At 44.4% G+C, this 16,099-nt stretch overlaps 1 protein-coding gene across 5 annotated transcripts in view; it reads right to left on the bottom strand.

Annotated features, from left to right (window-relative positions):
• DUS2 (dihydrouridine synthase 2) overlaps positions 1-16,099 on the bottom strand; it is a 569,010-nt gene that overhangs the window by 544,300 nt on the left and 8,611 nt on the right. For 2 of the 5 annotated variants that reach the window (XM_077288142.1, XM_077288138.1), the window contains exon 1: positions 369-503. The exons of 2 other annotated variants lie outside the window; for them this stretch is intronic. In XM_077288142.1, the coding sequence (XP_077144257.1) occupies positions 369-435 (67 nt within the window). In that variant the 5' untranslated portion in view covers positions 436-503. Of the gene's footprint in view, positions 1-368; positions 562-16,099 lie in introns of those variants that run through there. One more of the 5 variants, XM_077288139.1, reaches the window with a different exon arrangement.

The raw sequence follows: 16,099 nt of genomic DNA, 5'->3' as shown, positions 1-16,099 counted from the left end.
AAATCATGAAGTACTAACAAAGGCGGATGGTAGGACATCAAACAGATAATATATAATATAAAAAAAGGCAAAATATGGCCATACGCCATACAATAATATGGGATTGTGAAAGAATATCAAGCAAAAACAATAAATAAAAAAATAACAAAGGGCGTCTATAGAATAACAGGAAGGAATCATATCATGATGCATACGTATATCATCACATATATTTGTCTTCAGTGTGCATGGATCGCTTGGACAAGTGTTATCACTAGAAAGAAACATATATACATTAAGTCAGTATAACAAAACATGAGGGCACATCTAGCACATTGCACGGCAAGTTCATGGAAGTACATTGGGCCCTAAGAGAGGATCTAACTCACCAGACGATGTCGCGTATTGGTGTATGCTGAATAATGGCACCGAACGTGCAGGGGAAGATAGCGACATGTGTATGGCGTCAGGGTGTTTGTTTAAATAGGAATCCTAGCCCTATACCTGATGCATCTGGCGCCATGCAATCGCGAAACCGGAAGTTCTCGATGATGTGACGTCACCGGAAGTGACGCGACGGGACCGTGCAAGGGAGAAAGAACTCCTCCGTGCATAGTATGTTAGATGTAATGGAGCCGACTTACTGTGATTAGAACATGTCACAAGAAATGATGTAATGACTCCTGTATATATTACAAAAGGCTAGGTGAGAAAAAAACAAGGAAGTTTCCCCGGAATTATAACTAACATGTGTACGCAATTGTGAACCACTACTGAGAAGGGAAATTTGGAGATAAAATACAGAAAGGATATCTCTAATCAATGAAGAGCTGCCGGCTTACCTAGAGGAAAAACAGGAAACGATCTATATATATAATTGTCTAAGGGGTACTTCCGTCTTTCTGTCTGTCTGTCGGCAACTTCTGTCACGGTTATTCATTCGCTGATTGGTCTCGCCAGCTGCCTGTCATGGCTGCCTCGACCAATCAGCGACGGGCACAGTCCGATTAGTCCCTCCCTACTCCCCTGCAGTCACTGCCCGGCGCCCGCTCCATACTCCTCGCAGTCACGGCTCACACAGGGTTAATGCCAGCGGTAACGGACCGCGTTATGCCGCGGGTAACTCACTCCGTTACTGCCGCTATTAACCCTGTGTGACCAAGTTTTTACTATTGAGGCTGCCTATGCAGCTTCAATAGTAAAAACATGTAATGTGAAGAATAATAAAAAAAAAACCAAATCATTATATACTCACCTTCCGCCGCCTTTCCGACGCTCCGGTGACCAGTCCATGCAAGCGGCAGGTTCCGGTGCTAAGTTTGGTGTGCGACAAGGACCTGCCATGACATCACGTTCATGTGACCGCGACGTCATCACAGGCCCTGCGCACCTGCGCGAGCAGGACCTGCCATGACGTCACGGTCATGTGACCGCGACGTCACCACAGGCCCTGCGCGAAGAAGCTGCGGTACCATGGGACAGGCAGGGACAGCGTCAGGAGTGCCAGGAGCAGGTGAGTATTTCATATTCACCTATCCATATTCCATCCGCCGGGCGCCGCTCCGTCTTCCCATCCTCTTGCACTGACTGTGCAGGCTAGAGGGCGCGATGACGTATTAGTGTGCGCGCCACCCTCTGCCTGAACAGTCAGTGAGGAGAGACGTGAGTATGTGATTTTTTTTTTGTTTTTTATTGCAGCAGCAGCATTACATCTGGTACAATGCTGTATGGAGCGTCTATGGGGCATCTATGGGGCCATAACTGCATGGAGCATTATATGGGGCATCAATGGGGCCATAACTGCATGGAGCATAATATGGGGCATCTATGGGGCCATAACTGCATGGAGTATTATACTACGTGACTGGGCAAAATACGTGACAGAGCAAAATACTACGTGACTGGGCAATATACTACGTGGACATGCATATTCTAGAATACCCGATGCAATAGAATCGGGTCACTGTTGTGAAATTGGATTTTGGGCTCCCCCGGTGGCCACTGGTGGAATTGAACTGGTGTGCATCATCCCCTCTGTTCACCTGTTTCCATCAGGATGTGGGAGTCGCTATTTAGCCTTGCTCCTCTGTCACTTCCATGCCGGTCAACATTGTAATCAGAAGCCTTTCTGTGCATGTTCCTGCTGCTAGACAACTCCCAGCTAAGTTGGACTTCAGTCCTTGTTTGTTTTTGCATTTTGTTCCAGTTCACAGCTGTAGTTTCGTTTCTGTGTCTGGAAAGCTCTTGTGATCTGAAATTGCCACTCTGATGTTATGAGTTAATACTAGAGTCTTAAAGTAATTTCAGGATGGTGTTTTGATAGGGTTTTCAGCTGACCATGAAAGTGCCCTTTCTGTCTTCCTGCTATCTAGTAAGCGGACCTCAATTTTGCTAAACCTATTTTCATACTACGTTTGTCATTTCATCTAAAATCACCGCCAATATATGTGGGGGCCTCTGTCTGCCTTTCGGGGAAATTTCTCTAGAGGTGAGCCAGGACTATATTTTCCTCTGCCAGGATTAGTTAGTCCTCCGGCCGGCGCTGGGCGTCTAGGGATAAAACGCAGGCAACGCTACCCGGCTACTGTTAGTTGTGCGGCAGGTTTAGTTCATGGTCAGTTTAGTTTCCATCCTTCCAAGAGCTAGTTCTTATGTTTGCTGGGCTATGTTCTCTTGCCATTGAGAACCATAACAGTTTGACCGGCCCCAAAGGGTTAAATTAATTGACAGAGAAAGGAGAGAAAAGAGAAGTCTGCTGAAGATTTATTTATTTTTTTTCCCTTCAGTTCTGAGTGTGCTTGTAATTGAATCTCTTGCAAGTCTGCCTATATTGCAGCCTTTCTCTCTCTCTCTCCTTCTAATCCTGGAATGGCTCTGTGTTCACCTGTTTAAAATGGATATTCAGAGTTTAGCTGCAGGTTTGAATAATCTCACCACGAAAGTTCAAAATTTACAAGATTTTGTTGTTCAGGTTCCTATATCTGAACCTAGAATTCCTTTGCCTGAATTTTTCTCGGGGAATAGATCTTGCTTTCAAAATTTCAAAAATAATTGCAAGTTGTTTTTGTCCCTGAAATCTCGCTCTGCTGGAGATCCTGCTCAGCAGGTCAGGATTGTGATTTCCTTGCTCCGGGGCGACCCTCAGGATTGGGCTTTTGCATTGGCTCCAGGGGATCCTGCGTTGCTCAATGTGGATGCGTTTTTTCTGGCCTTGGGGTTGCTTTATGAGGAACCTCAGTTAAAACTTCAGGCGGAAAAGGCCTTGATGTCCCTATCTCAGGGGCAAGACGAAGCTGAAATATACTGCCAGAAATTCCGTAAATTGGCTGTGCTTACTCAGTGGAATGAGTGCGCCCTGGCGGCGAATTTCAGAGAGGGTCTCTCTGATGCCATTAAGGATGTTATGGTGGGGTTCCCTGTGCCTGCGGGTCTGAATGAGTCCATGACAATGGCTATCCAGATCGATAGGCGTCTGCGGGAGCGCAAACCTGTGCACCATTTGGCGGTGTCTACTGAGAAGACGCCAGAGAATATGCAATGTGATAGAATTCTGTCCAGAAGTGAACGGCAGAATTTTAGACGAAAAAATGGGTTGTGCTTCTATTGCGGTGATTCAACTCATGTTATATCAGCATGCTCTAAGCGTACTAAGAAGCTTGATAAGTCTGTTTCAATTGGCACTTTACAGTCTAAGTTTATTCTATCTGTGACCCTGATTTGTTCTTTATCATCTATTACCGCGGATGCCTATGTCGACTCTGGCGCCGCTTTGAGTCTTATGGATTGATCCTTTGCCAAACGCTGTGGGTATGATTTGGAGCCTCTTGAAACTCCTATACCCCTGAAGGGGATTGACTCCACCCCATTGGCTAGCAATAAACCACAATACTGGACACAAGTAACTATGCGGATTAATCCGGATCACCAGGAGATTATTCGCTTTCTTGTGCTGTATAACCTACATGATGTGTTGGTGCTTGGATTGCCATGGCTGCAATCTCATAACCCGGTCCTTGACTGGAAAGCTATGTCTGTGTTAAGCTGGGGATGTAAGGGGACGCATGGGGACGTACCTGTGGTTTCCATTTCATCATCTATTCCCTCTGAGATTCCTGAATTCTTGACTGAATATCGTGACGTTTTTGAAGAACCTAAGCTTGGTTCATTACCTCCGCACCGGGAGTGCGATTGTGCCATAGATTTGATTCCGGGTAGTAAATACCCTAAGGGTCGTTTATTTAATCTGTCTGTGCCTGAACATGCTGCTATGCGAGAATATATAAAGGAGTCCTTGGAAAAGGGACATATTCGTCCTTCGTCATCTCCCTTAGGAGCCGTTTTTTTCTTTGTGGCTAAGAAAGATGGCTCTTTGAGGCCGTGTATTGATTATCGGCTTTTGAATAAAATCACGGTTGAATATCAATATCCGTTGCCACTGCTGACTGATTTGTTTGCTCGCATAAAGGGGGCCAAGTGGTTCTCTAAGATAGATCTCCGTGGGGCGTATAATTTGGTGCGAATTAAGCAGGGGGATGAGTGGAAAACCGCATTTAATACGCCCGAGGGCCACTTTGAGTATTTGGTGATGCCTTTTGGTCTTTCAAATGCCCCTTCAGTCTTTCAGTCCTTTATGCATGACATTTTCCGTGATTATTTGGATAAATTTATGATTGTGTATCTGGATGATATTTTGATTTTTTCGGATGACTGGGACTCTCATGTCCAGCAGGTCAGGAGGGTTTTTCAGGTTTTGCGGTCTAATTCCTTGTGTGTGAAGGGTTCTAAGTGCGTTTTTGGGGTTCAAAAGATTTCCTTTTTGGGATATATTTTTTCCCCCTCTTCCATCAAGATGGATCCTGTCAAGGTTCAGGCTATTTGTGATTGGACGCAACCCTCTTCTCTTAAGAGTCTTCAGAAATTTTTGGGCTTTGCTAACTTTTATCGTCGATTTATTGCTGGTTTTTCTGATGTTGTTAAACCATTGACTGATTTGACTAAGAAGGGTGCTGATGTTGCTGATTGGTCCCCTGCTGCTGTGGAGGCCTTTCGGGAGCTTAAGCGCCGCTTTTCTTCCGCCCCTGTGTTGCGTCAGCCTGATGTTGCTCTTCCTTTTCAGGTCGAGGTCGACGCTTCTGAAATCGGAGCTGGGGCGGTTTTGTCGCAGAGAAGTTCCGATTGCTCCGTGATGAGACCTTGTGCTTTTTTCTCGCGTAAATTTTTGCCCGCCGAGCGGAATTATGATGTTGGGAATCGGGAGCTTTTGGCCATGAAGTGGGCTTTTGAGGAGTGGCGTCATTGGCTTGAGGGGGCTAGACATCAGGTGGTGGTATTGACTGACCACAAAAATCTAATTTATCTTGAGTCCGCCAGACGCCTGAATCCTAGACAGGCGCGCTGGTCGTTGTTTTTCTCTCGGTTTAATTTTGTGGTGTCCTACCTGCCGGGTTCTAAGAATGTTAAGGCGGATGCCCTTTCTAGGAGTTTTGAGCCTGACTCCCCTGGTAATTCTGAACCTACAGGTATCCTTAAGGATGGAGTGATATTGTCTGCCGTTTCTCCAGACCTGCGGCGGGCCTTGCAGGAGTTTCAGGCGGATAGACCTGATCGTTGCCCACCTGGTAGACTGTTTGTTCCTGATGATTGGACCAGTAAAGTCATTTCTGAGGTTCATTCTTCTGCGTTGGCAGGTCATCCTGGAATCTTTGGTACCAGGGATTTGGTGGCAAGGTCCTTCTGGTGGCCTTCCCTGTCTCGAGATGTGCGAGGCTTCGTGCAGTCTTGTGACGTTTGTGCTCGGGCCAAGCCTTGTTGTTCTCGGGCTAGTGGATTGTTGTTGCCCTTGCCTATCCCGAAGAGGCCCTGGACGCACATCTCGATGGATTTTATTTCGGATCTTCCTGTTTCTCAGAAGATGTCTGTCATCTGGGTGGTGTGTGATCGTTTCTCTAAGATGGTCCATTTGGTTCCCCTGCCTAAGTTGCCTTCTTCTTGCGAGTTGGTTCCTCTGTTTTTTCAAAATGTGGTCCGTTTGCATGGTATTCCGGAGAATATCGTTTCTGACAGAGGTACCCAATTCGTGTCTAGATTTTGGCGAGCATTCTGTGCTAGGATGGGCATAGATTTGTCTTTCTCGTCTGCTTTCCATCCTCAGACTAATGGCCAGACCGAGCGGACGAATCAGACCTTGGAGACATATTTGAGGTGTTTTGTGTCTGCAGATCAGGATGATTGGGTTGCTTTTTTGCCTTTAGCGGAGTTTGCCCTCAATAATCGGGCCAGCTCTGCCACCTTGGTGTCTCCCTTTTTCTGTAATTCGGGGTTTCATCCTCGATTTTCTTCTGGTCAGGTGGAATCTTCGGATTGTCCTGGAGTGGATGCTGTGGTGGAGAGGTTGCATCAGATTTGGGGGCAGGTAGTGGACAATTTGAAGTTGTCCCAGGAGAAGACTCAGCTTTTTGCCAACCGCCGGCGTCGGGTTGGTCCTCGGCTTTGTGTTGGGGACTTGGTGTGGTTGTCTTCTCGTTTTGTCCCTATGAGGGTTTCTTCTCCTAAGTTTAAGCCTCGGTTCATCGGCCCGTACAAGATATTGGAGATTCTTAACCCTGTGTCCTTCCGTTTGGACCTCCCTGCATCTTTTTCTATTCATAATGTTTTTCATCGGTCATTATTGCGCAGGTATGAGGTACCGGTTGTGCCTTCCGTTGAGCCTCCTGCTCCGGTGTTGGTTGAGGGCGAGTTGGAGTACGTTGTGGAAAAAAGCTTGGACTCCCGTGTTTCCAGACGGAAACTCCAGTATCTGGTCAAATGGAAGGGATACGGTCAGGAGGATAATTCTTGGGTGACTGCCTCTGATGTTCATGCCTCCGATCTGGTCCGTGCCTTTCATAGGGCTCATCCTGATCGCCCTGGTGGTTCTGGTGAGGGTTCGGTGCCCCCTCCTTGAGGGGGGGGGTACTGTTGTGAAATTGGATTTTGGGCTCCCCCGGTGGCCACTGGTGGAATTGAACTGGTGTGCATCATCCCCTCTGTTCACCTGTTTCCATCAGGATGTGGGAGTCGCTATTTAGCCTTGCTCCTCTGTCACTTCCATGCCGGTCAACATTGTAATCAGAAGCCTTTCTGTGCATGTTCCTGCTGCTAGACAACTCCCAGCTAAGTTGGACTTCAGTCCTTGTTTGTTTTTGCATTTTGTTCCAGTTCACAGCTGTAGTTTCGTTTCTGTGTCTGGAAAGCTCTTGTGATCTGAAATTGCCACTCTGATGTTATGAGTTAATACTAGAGTCTTAAAGTAATTTCAGGATGGTGTTTTGATAGGGTTTTCAGCTGACCATGAAAGTGCCCTTTCTGTCTTCCTGCTATCTAGTAAGCGGACCTCAATTTTGCTAAACCTATTTTCATACTACGTTTGTCATTTCATCTAAAATCACCGCCAATATATGTGGGGGCCTCTGTCTGCCTTTCGGGGAAATTTCTCTAGAGGTGAGCCAGGACTATATTTTCCTCTGCCAGGATTAGTTAGTCCTCCGGCCGGCGCTGGGCGTCTAGGGATAAAACGCAGGCAACGCTACCCGGCTACTGTTAGTTGTGCGGCAGGTTTAGTTCATGGTCAGTTTAGTTTCCATCCTTCCAAGAGCTAGTTCTTATGTTTGCTGGGCTATGTTCTCTTGCCATTGAGAACCATAACAGGTCACCATCTAGTTAGTAATATGCAACTAGCAAAAGGATTAACAAAAAAAGATCTTTTTTGAAAAGAGGGGCTAAAAAAAGAAAAATTAAATGATACTAATAGACTAATTAAAATCTTTAAAAAAAAAAAATAATAATAATAATAATGGACAATAGATAGAATCTGTTCCAGTACCTGAAAACGTAACTGAGAAATATTATGCTTTTTAAGAACAAAATGGTGTGGCAAAGGGAGGTATGTCTTACCACAGCGGATACTTGACTTGTGCTGTGAGATGCGGTCTCGCACATGCTGGGTAGTTTCCCCAGCATATACGAGACCGCAAGGGCACTTCACAGCATAGACGACAAAGGAAGAATCGCATGTATAGAAACCTCCAATTTTGATACCTTCACCTGTATAAGGGTGAAAGATTTTTTCACCTTTTTGTACATTCCCACATTGTGGGCAGTAAAGACATGGAAAAGTGCCTCTTTTAGGAGTGCCCAGAAAAGTTTGTAACGGCAACTTCTTGATGGGGCCGACATCAGCCCGTACTAATCTATCTCGTAAATTGGTAGGTCTTCTGAAGCAGGGCAAGAATGGAACCTGGAATTCATTAATTTTTGGATAACTCGTCTTCAATATATTCCAGTGTTTTCTGATATTCTTATGTAATCGATACATAAAAGAGTGAAAAGTGTGAATGAACGGTAATCTCATACCTACGAGAGATTCTTTAGGCGTTTGTTCACGCGGTATACGCATCTTATTGAGAAGTCTATTAGGATAACCTCTGTCAGAAAAATTTTTTGGGATCTCATTAAGTCTAGTTTCTCTAGTAACCGGGTTAGATACAATTCTAGTTACTCTACTAAATTGTGACAAAGGGAGAGATTCTCTAGTTGCTCTCGGGTGACTACTTGAAAATAAAAGGAGGCTATTCCGATCGGTCTCCTTGACATGTAGATCGATTTCCAAAAGACCCTCAGACTTTTTGATGATCCTGGTATCCAAAAAAACTTACTGTATCCAGGTCATAATGTATCGTGAACTGTAATTCAGGCCAAATTCGATTGAGGTACGTATGAAAGGAAAGGAGGGAATCCAACGGGCCCCGCCATATGCAAAAAATATCGTCGATATATCGACGCCACAATATAACATGATCTTTGAAGTTTGTGTTGGGGTATATAAAATGTTCTTCAAAAAAAGCCATAAAACAATTTGCATATGGCGGGGCCACATTGGACCCCATTGCTGTACCTTGTTTCTGCAAGAAAAAGTCATCACCAAACATAAAAAATTTTTTCCCGGAGTACCAAATTAAGGAGTTCCATACAAAACCTGATTGTGCTGTCATCCAGTGCTGAGCCATTAAGTAATTCCTGAACCGCTGTTAATCCTTTCTCATGTTTTATAGAGGTATATAGGCTATTTACATCCCATGTGACTAAAATAGAGTCACATGGGACCTGACCAATTTCCCTGATAATGTTGATAAAATCACCTGTATCTAGGATAAAGGATTTGGTAAATCTAACCATAGGTGTCAGTATTTTTTCTAGTAGTATGGATAATGGAGATAAAATAGAGTCGGTGGAAGCGACAATAGGGCGTCCTGGTGGTTTATCTAATCGTTTATGTACTTTAGGAAGTATATAAAAAACAGGTGTTATAGTGTATTGATTCACCAAAAAATCTTACACTTTCTTGTCTATGTTGTTATTATGTAAGTAAGGTTCAATAATATTATTAATTTTAGTAGCAATAGATTAAGTAGGGTTATGAGAAAGAGTTCATAAATGGTACGATCTGCCAATTGCCTATGAATTTCAGCCAAATAGTCTTTTTGGTCCATGACCACTATGGCCCCGCCTTTATCGGCGGGCTTCACTACCAGTTCCTTATCTTTAACCCCTTTCTGCCATTGGACGTACTATTCCGTCCATGTGGGGTGGGCCCTAATTCCCAAGGACGGAATAGTACGTCCAGCACGATCGGCCGCGCTCACGGGGGGAGCGCGGCCGATCGCAGCCGGGTGTCAGCTGCCTATCGCAGCTGACATCCGGCACTATGTGCCAGGAGCGGTCACGGACCGACCCCGGCACATTAACCCCCGGCACACCGCGATCAAACATGATAGCGGTGTGCCGGCGGTACAGGGAAGCATCGCGCAGGGAGGGGGCTCCCTGCGGGCTTCCCTGAGACCCCCGGAGCAATGCGATGTGATCGCGTTGCTGCGAGGGTCTCCTACCTCCTATCCCTGCAGGCCCCGGATCCAAAATGGCCACGGGGCTGCATCCGGGTCCTGCAGGGATTACTTCCGGGTGCCGTGCAGGTGCCTGTAAGCCTGCACGGCTGTAAGTGAGATCGGTGATCTGACAGAGTGCTGTGCACACTGTCAGATCAACGATCTGTAATGTCCCCCCTGGGACAAAGTAAAAAAGTTTAAAAAAAAATTCCCTACATGTGTAAAAAAAAAAAGAAAAAAAAAATTCCTAAAGAAAAAAAATATATATGTTATTCCCATAAATACATTCCTTTATCTAAATAAAAAAAATCAAACAATAAAAGTACACATATTTAGTATCGCCGCGTCCGTAACGACCCCACCTATAAAACTATATCACTAGTTAACCCCTTCAGTGAACACCGTAAAAAAAAAAAAAAACGAGGCAAAAAACAACGCTTTATTCTCATACCGCCAAACAAAAAGTAGAATAACACACGATCAAAAAGACGGATATAAATAACCATGGTACCGCTGAAAACGTCATCTTGTCCCGCAAAAAATGAGCCGCCATATAGCATCATCAGCGAAAAAATAAAAAAGTTATAGTCCTCAGAATAAAGCGATGCCAAAATAATTATTATTTCTATAAAATAGTTTTTATCGTATAAAAGCGCCAAAACATAAAAAAAAATGATAGAAATGAGGTATCGCTGTAATCGTACTGACCCTAAGAATAAAACTGCTTTATCAATTTTACCAAACGCGGAACGGTATAAACGCCTCCCCAAAAAGAAATTCATGAATAGCTGGTTTTTGGTCATTCTGCCTCACAAAAATCGGAATAAAAAGCGATCAAAAAATCTCCCGTGCCCGAGCATGTTACCAATAAAAACGTCAACTCGTTCCGCAAAAAACAAGACCTCACATGACTCTGTGGACTCAAATATGGAAAAATTATAGCTCTCAAAATGTGGTAACGCAAAAAATATTTTTTGCAATAAAAAGCTACTTTCAGTGTGTGACGGCTGCCAATCATAAAAATCAGCTAAAAAACCCGCTATAAAAGTAAATCAAACCCCCCTTCATCACCCCCTTAGTTAGGGAAAAATAAAAAAAATTAAAAAAATGTATTTATTTCCATTTTACCATTAGGGTTAGGGCTAGGGTTAGGGCTAGGGTTAGGGTTAGGGTTGGGGCTAGGGTTGGGGCTAGGGTTGGGGCTAGGGTTAGGGTTGGGGCTAGGGTTGGGGCTAGGGTTAGGGTTAAGGCTACAGTTAGGGTTGGGGTTGGGGCTAAAGTTAGGGTTTGGATTACATCTACGGTTGGGAATAGGGATGGGATTAGGGTTAGGGGTGTGTCTGGGTTAGAGGTGTGGTTAGGGTAACCGTTGGGATTAGGGTTAGGGGTGTGTTTGGATTAGGGTTTCAGTTATAATTGGGGGGTTTCCACTGTTTAGGCACATCAGGGGCTCTCCAAATGCGACATGGCGTCTGATCTCAATTCCAGCCAATTCTGCGTTGAAAAAGTAAAACAGTGCTCCTTCCCTTCCGAGATCTCCCGTGCACCCAAACAGGGGTTTACCCCAATATATGGGGTATCAGCGTACTCGGAGCACATTGGAGAACAACTTTTGGGGTCCAATTTCTCCTGTTACCCTTGGGAAAATACAAAACTGGGGGCTAAAAAATAATTTTGGGGGGAATTTTTTTTTAAATTATTTTCACGGCTATGCGTTATAAACTGTAGTGAAACACTTGAGGGTTCAAAACTCTCACAACACATCTAGATGAGTTGCTTAGGGGGTCTACTTTCCAAAATGGTGTCACTTGTGGGGGGTTTCTACTGTTTAGGTACATTAGGGCCTCTGCAAACGCAACGTGACGCCTGCAGACCATTCCATCTAAGTCTGCATTCCAAATGGCGCTCCTTCCCTTCCGAGCCCTCCCATGAGCCCAAACGGTGGTTCCCCCCCACATATGGGGTATCAGCGTACTCAAGACAAATTGGACAACAACTTTTGGGGTCCAATTTCTCCTGTTACCCTTGGGAAAATACAAAACTGGGGGCTCAAAAATAATTTTTGTGGGAAAAAAATGTTTGTTTTATTTTTACGGCTCTGCATTATAAACTTCTGTGAAGCACTTGGTGGGTCAAAGTGCTCACCACACCTCTAGATAAGTTCCTTAGGGGGTCTACTTTCCAAAATGGTGTCACTTGTGGGGGGTTTCAATGTTTAGGCACATTAGTGGCTCTCCAAACGCAACATGGCGTCCCACCTCAATTCCTGACAATTTTGCATTGAAAAGTCAAACGGCGCTCCTTCGCTTCCGAGCTCTGTAATGCGCCCAAACAGTGGTTTACCCCCACATATGGGGTATCGGCGTACTCAGGACAAATTGTACAACATCTTTTGGGGTCCATTTTCTCCTGTTACCCTTGGTAAAATAAAACAAATTGGAACTGAAGTAAATTCTGTGTGAAAAAAAAGTTAAATGCTCATTTTTTATTAAAACATTCAAAAAATTCCTGTGAAACACCTAAAGGGTTAATAAACTTCTTGAATGTGGTTTTGAGCACCTTGAGGGGTGCAGTTTTTAGAATGGTGTCACACTTGGGTATTTTCTATCATATAGACCCCTCAAAATGACTTCAAATGAGATGTGGTCCCTAAAAAAAAATGGTGTTGTGAAAATGAGAAATTGCTGGTCAAATTTTAACCCTCATAACTCCCTAACAAAAAAAAATTTTGGTTCCAAAATTGTGCTGATGTAAAGTAGACATGTGGGAAATGTTACTTATTAAGTATTTTGTGTGACATATCACTGTGATTTAATTGCATAAAAATTCAAAGTTGGAAAATTGCGAATTTTTCAAAATTTTCGCCAAATTTCCCTTTTTTTCACAAATAAACGCAGGTAATATCAAAGAAATTTTACCACTATCATGAAGTACAATATGTCACGAGAAAACAGTGTCAGAATCACCGGGATCCGTTGAAGCGTTCCAAAGTTATAACCTCATAACTGAACAGTGGTCAGAATTGTAAAAATTGGCCCGGTCCATAACGTGCAAACCACCCTTGGGGGTGAAGGGGTTAATAAGGGAATCTAAAGCCTGTTGTTAAAGATTAGTCATGTTAGTGGGGCAGTATAATTTGCCTCTAGAAATATGTTGTTTAAACAGCTCAACATTCCTCTCAATAAGTTCAATGAAAGTTTCTACGGGATGATCACTTTTGGGAGGCATAAAGCTACTCCTGGTTTTAATACCTAATTGTTGTAAATTGATAGGAGAGGGAACACTGACTGTTCAGGCAGAGGGCGGAGCGCACACTAATACGTCATCGCGCCCTCTGACCTGCGCAGTCAGTGCAAGAGGACGGGAAGACGGAGCGGCGCCCGGCGGATGGAACGCGGACAGGTGAATATGAAATACTCACCTGCTCCTGGCACTCCTGACGCTGTCCCTGCCTGTCCCATGGTACCGCAGCTTCTTCGCGCAGGGCCTGTGGTGACGTCGCGGTCACATGACCGTGACGGCATGGCAGGTCCTGCTCACGCAGGCGCGCAGGGCCTGTGATGACATCGCGGTCACATGACCGTGACGTCATGGCAGGTCCTTGTCGCACACCAAACTTAGCACCGGAACCTACCGCTTGCATGGGCCGGTCACCGGAGCGTCGGAAAGGCGGCAGAAGGTGAGTATATAATGATTTGTTTTTTGTTTTTAATTATTTTTCACATTACATGTTTTTACTATTGAAGCTGCATAGGCAGCCTCAATAGTAAAAACTTGGTCACACAGGGTTAATAGCGGCGGTAACGGAGTGAGTTACCCGCGGCATAACGCGGTCCGTTACCGCTGGCATTAACCCTGTGTGAGCCATGACTGCGGGGAGTATGGAGCAGGCACCGGGCAGTGACTGCAGGGGATGCAGGGGAGTAGGGAAGGACTAATCGGGCTGTGCCCGTCGCGGATTGGTCGCAGCAGCCATGACAGGCAGCTGGCGAGACCAATCAGCGAATGAATAACCAAGACGGAAGTTGCCGACAGACAGACAGAAGGACAGACAGAAAGACGGAAGTACCCCTTAGACAATTATATATATAGATCGTTTCCTATTTTTCCTCTAGGTAAGCCAGCAGCTCTTCATTGATTAGAGATATCCTTTCTGTATTTTATCTCCAAATTTCCCTTCTCAGTAGTGGTTCACAATTGCGTACACATGTTACTTATAATTCCGGGGAAACTTCCTTGTTTTTTTCTCACTTAGCCTTTTGTAATATATACAGGAGTCATTACATCATTTCCTGTGACATGTTCTAATCACAGTAAGTCGGCACCATTACATCTAACATACTATGCACGGAGGAGTTCTTTCTCCCTTGCACGGTCCCGTCGCGTCACTTCCGGTGACGTCACATCATCGAGAACTTCCGGTTTCGCGATCGCATGGCGCCAGATGCATCAGGTATAGGGCTAGGATTCCTATTTAAACAAACACCCTGACGCCATACACATGTCGCTATCTTCCCCTGCACGTTCGGTGCCATTATTCAGCATACACCAATACGCGACATCATCTGGTGAGTTAGATCCTCTCTTAGGGCCCAATGTACTTCCATGAACTTGCCGTGCAATGTGCTAGATGTGCCCTCATGTTTTGTTAGACTGACTTAATGTATATATGTTTCTTTCTAGTGATAACACTTGTCCAAGCGATCCATGCACACTGAAGACAAATGTATGTGATGATATACGTATGCATCATGATATGACTCCTTCCTGTTATTCTATAGACGCCCTTTGTTATTTTTTTATTTATTGTTTTTGCTTGATATTCTTTCACAATCCCATATTATTGTATGGCGTATGGCCATATTTTGCTTTTTTTATATTATATATTATCTGTTTGATGTCCTACCATCCGCCTTTGTTAGTACTTCATGATTTGCCTCAATTATCCTGCTATTATGCTCTCTTTATTTCTTTTTTTGCCCTATGGTTTTCCACTGCTATGGTTTCTTAGTTTCAATAATTTTATTTTCAATAACATAGCAATTGAACAACAGTTTCCCTTACAAGGGAGTTCAATAAGCTTAAATCTGAACAATGTGGCAAAACCATACATATATTAACTCAAAATCAAAAATACAAATATAACAAGACAAGAACATGGGGAGACATAAAAGAGGGAAAGTGGGGAGGGAAATGAGATACTGCACTTTATTTCGTGGTAAGCTATAGTATATTTACCAGACAAGGTTGTACTATGTTCCGTTTTATGAGTTCTGCCTCCCACCTCCCCGCACCCCACCCCACTCCGGCTCAACCCCAGTGTTATCAGAATCTCTCACAGGACAATAGAGTCTCAAATAGATAAAGTCAAGGTTTGTTCAAGATTTAAGTTCGTGTTAAGATCCATCCACGGTTTCCAAATCTGGTAGAAGGCCTCCCACAGATCTTCCCTAGTCGCATGTATACGTTCATATAAGAGGATTGAATTCATTTTATCTCTAACTGCCTGGACAGAGAGAAACGACGACCTCCAGCTGGTAGCTATATGTAGCTTAGCGGCCATAAGCAGCTGGCCTATCAGCCTGTGAAATTTATTAGTAAACCCCGGGTATTTGGCTCCCAGGAGGAATGTGGCCAGGTCAGGTTGTATTGTCCCGCCATACATTTTTCCAATTATTAATCCTACTTCCTGCCACATAGACGAGGCTATCGGGCATTCCCACCAAATATGCTTCATATCTCCCACTGCGCCACATCCTCTAAAGCAGTGATTTTCAACCTTTTTTGAGCCGCGGCACATTTTTTATACTTAAAAAATCCCGAGGCACACCACCAACCAAAATGGCACAAAATGGTGCGTCCAGGTTTGAGATGAAAGTCTGCAGTCATTCTATGTGACTGCAGGCTTTTGAATTCTCACAGCGCAAGCACTGCACACTTTCAGGATTCTCCCTTGCCGGTGGCCAGAGTGGACGGTCATGACAGCACAAGTATGTGATTTGGATACTTCTGGTCACATTCTAACTAGACGTGTCCGGCCTCAGTCAATTCATTTTCATTGAATGAGGCCACACATGTCTAGTCAGCACGTGACCGCATGTATGTAAATCACCAACATCAGAGAATTATGATAGCAGTGTGCACTGTGAGAATTCAGAAGTCTGCAGTCACATAGTATGACTGCAGACTCATCACAACCT

Source organism: Ranitomeya variabilis, chromosome 2 (genome assembly GCF_051348905.1).
Source record: "Ranitomeya variabilis isolate aRanVar5 chromosome 2, aRanVar5.hap1, whole genome shotgun sequence".
Classification (NCBI taxonomy): domain Eukaryota; kingdom Metazoa; phylum Chordata; class Amphibia; order Anura; family Dendrobatidae; genus Ranitomeya; species Ranitomeya variabilis.
This window is presented reverse-complemented; position numbering and strand designations above follow the sequence as displayed.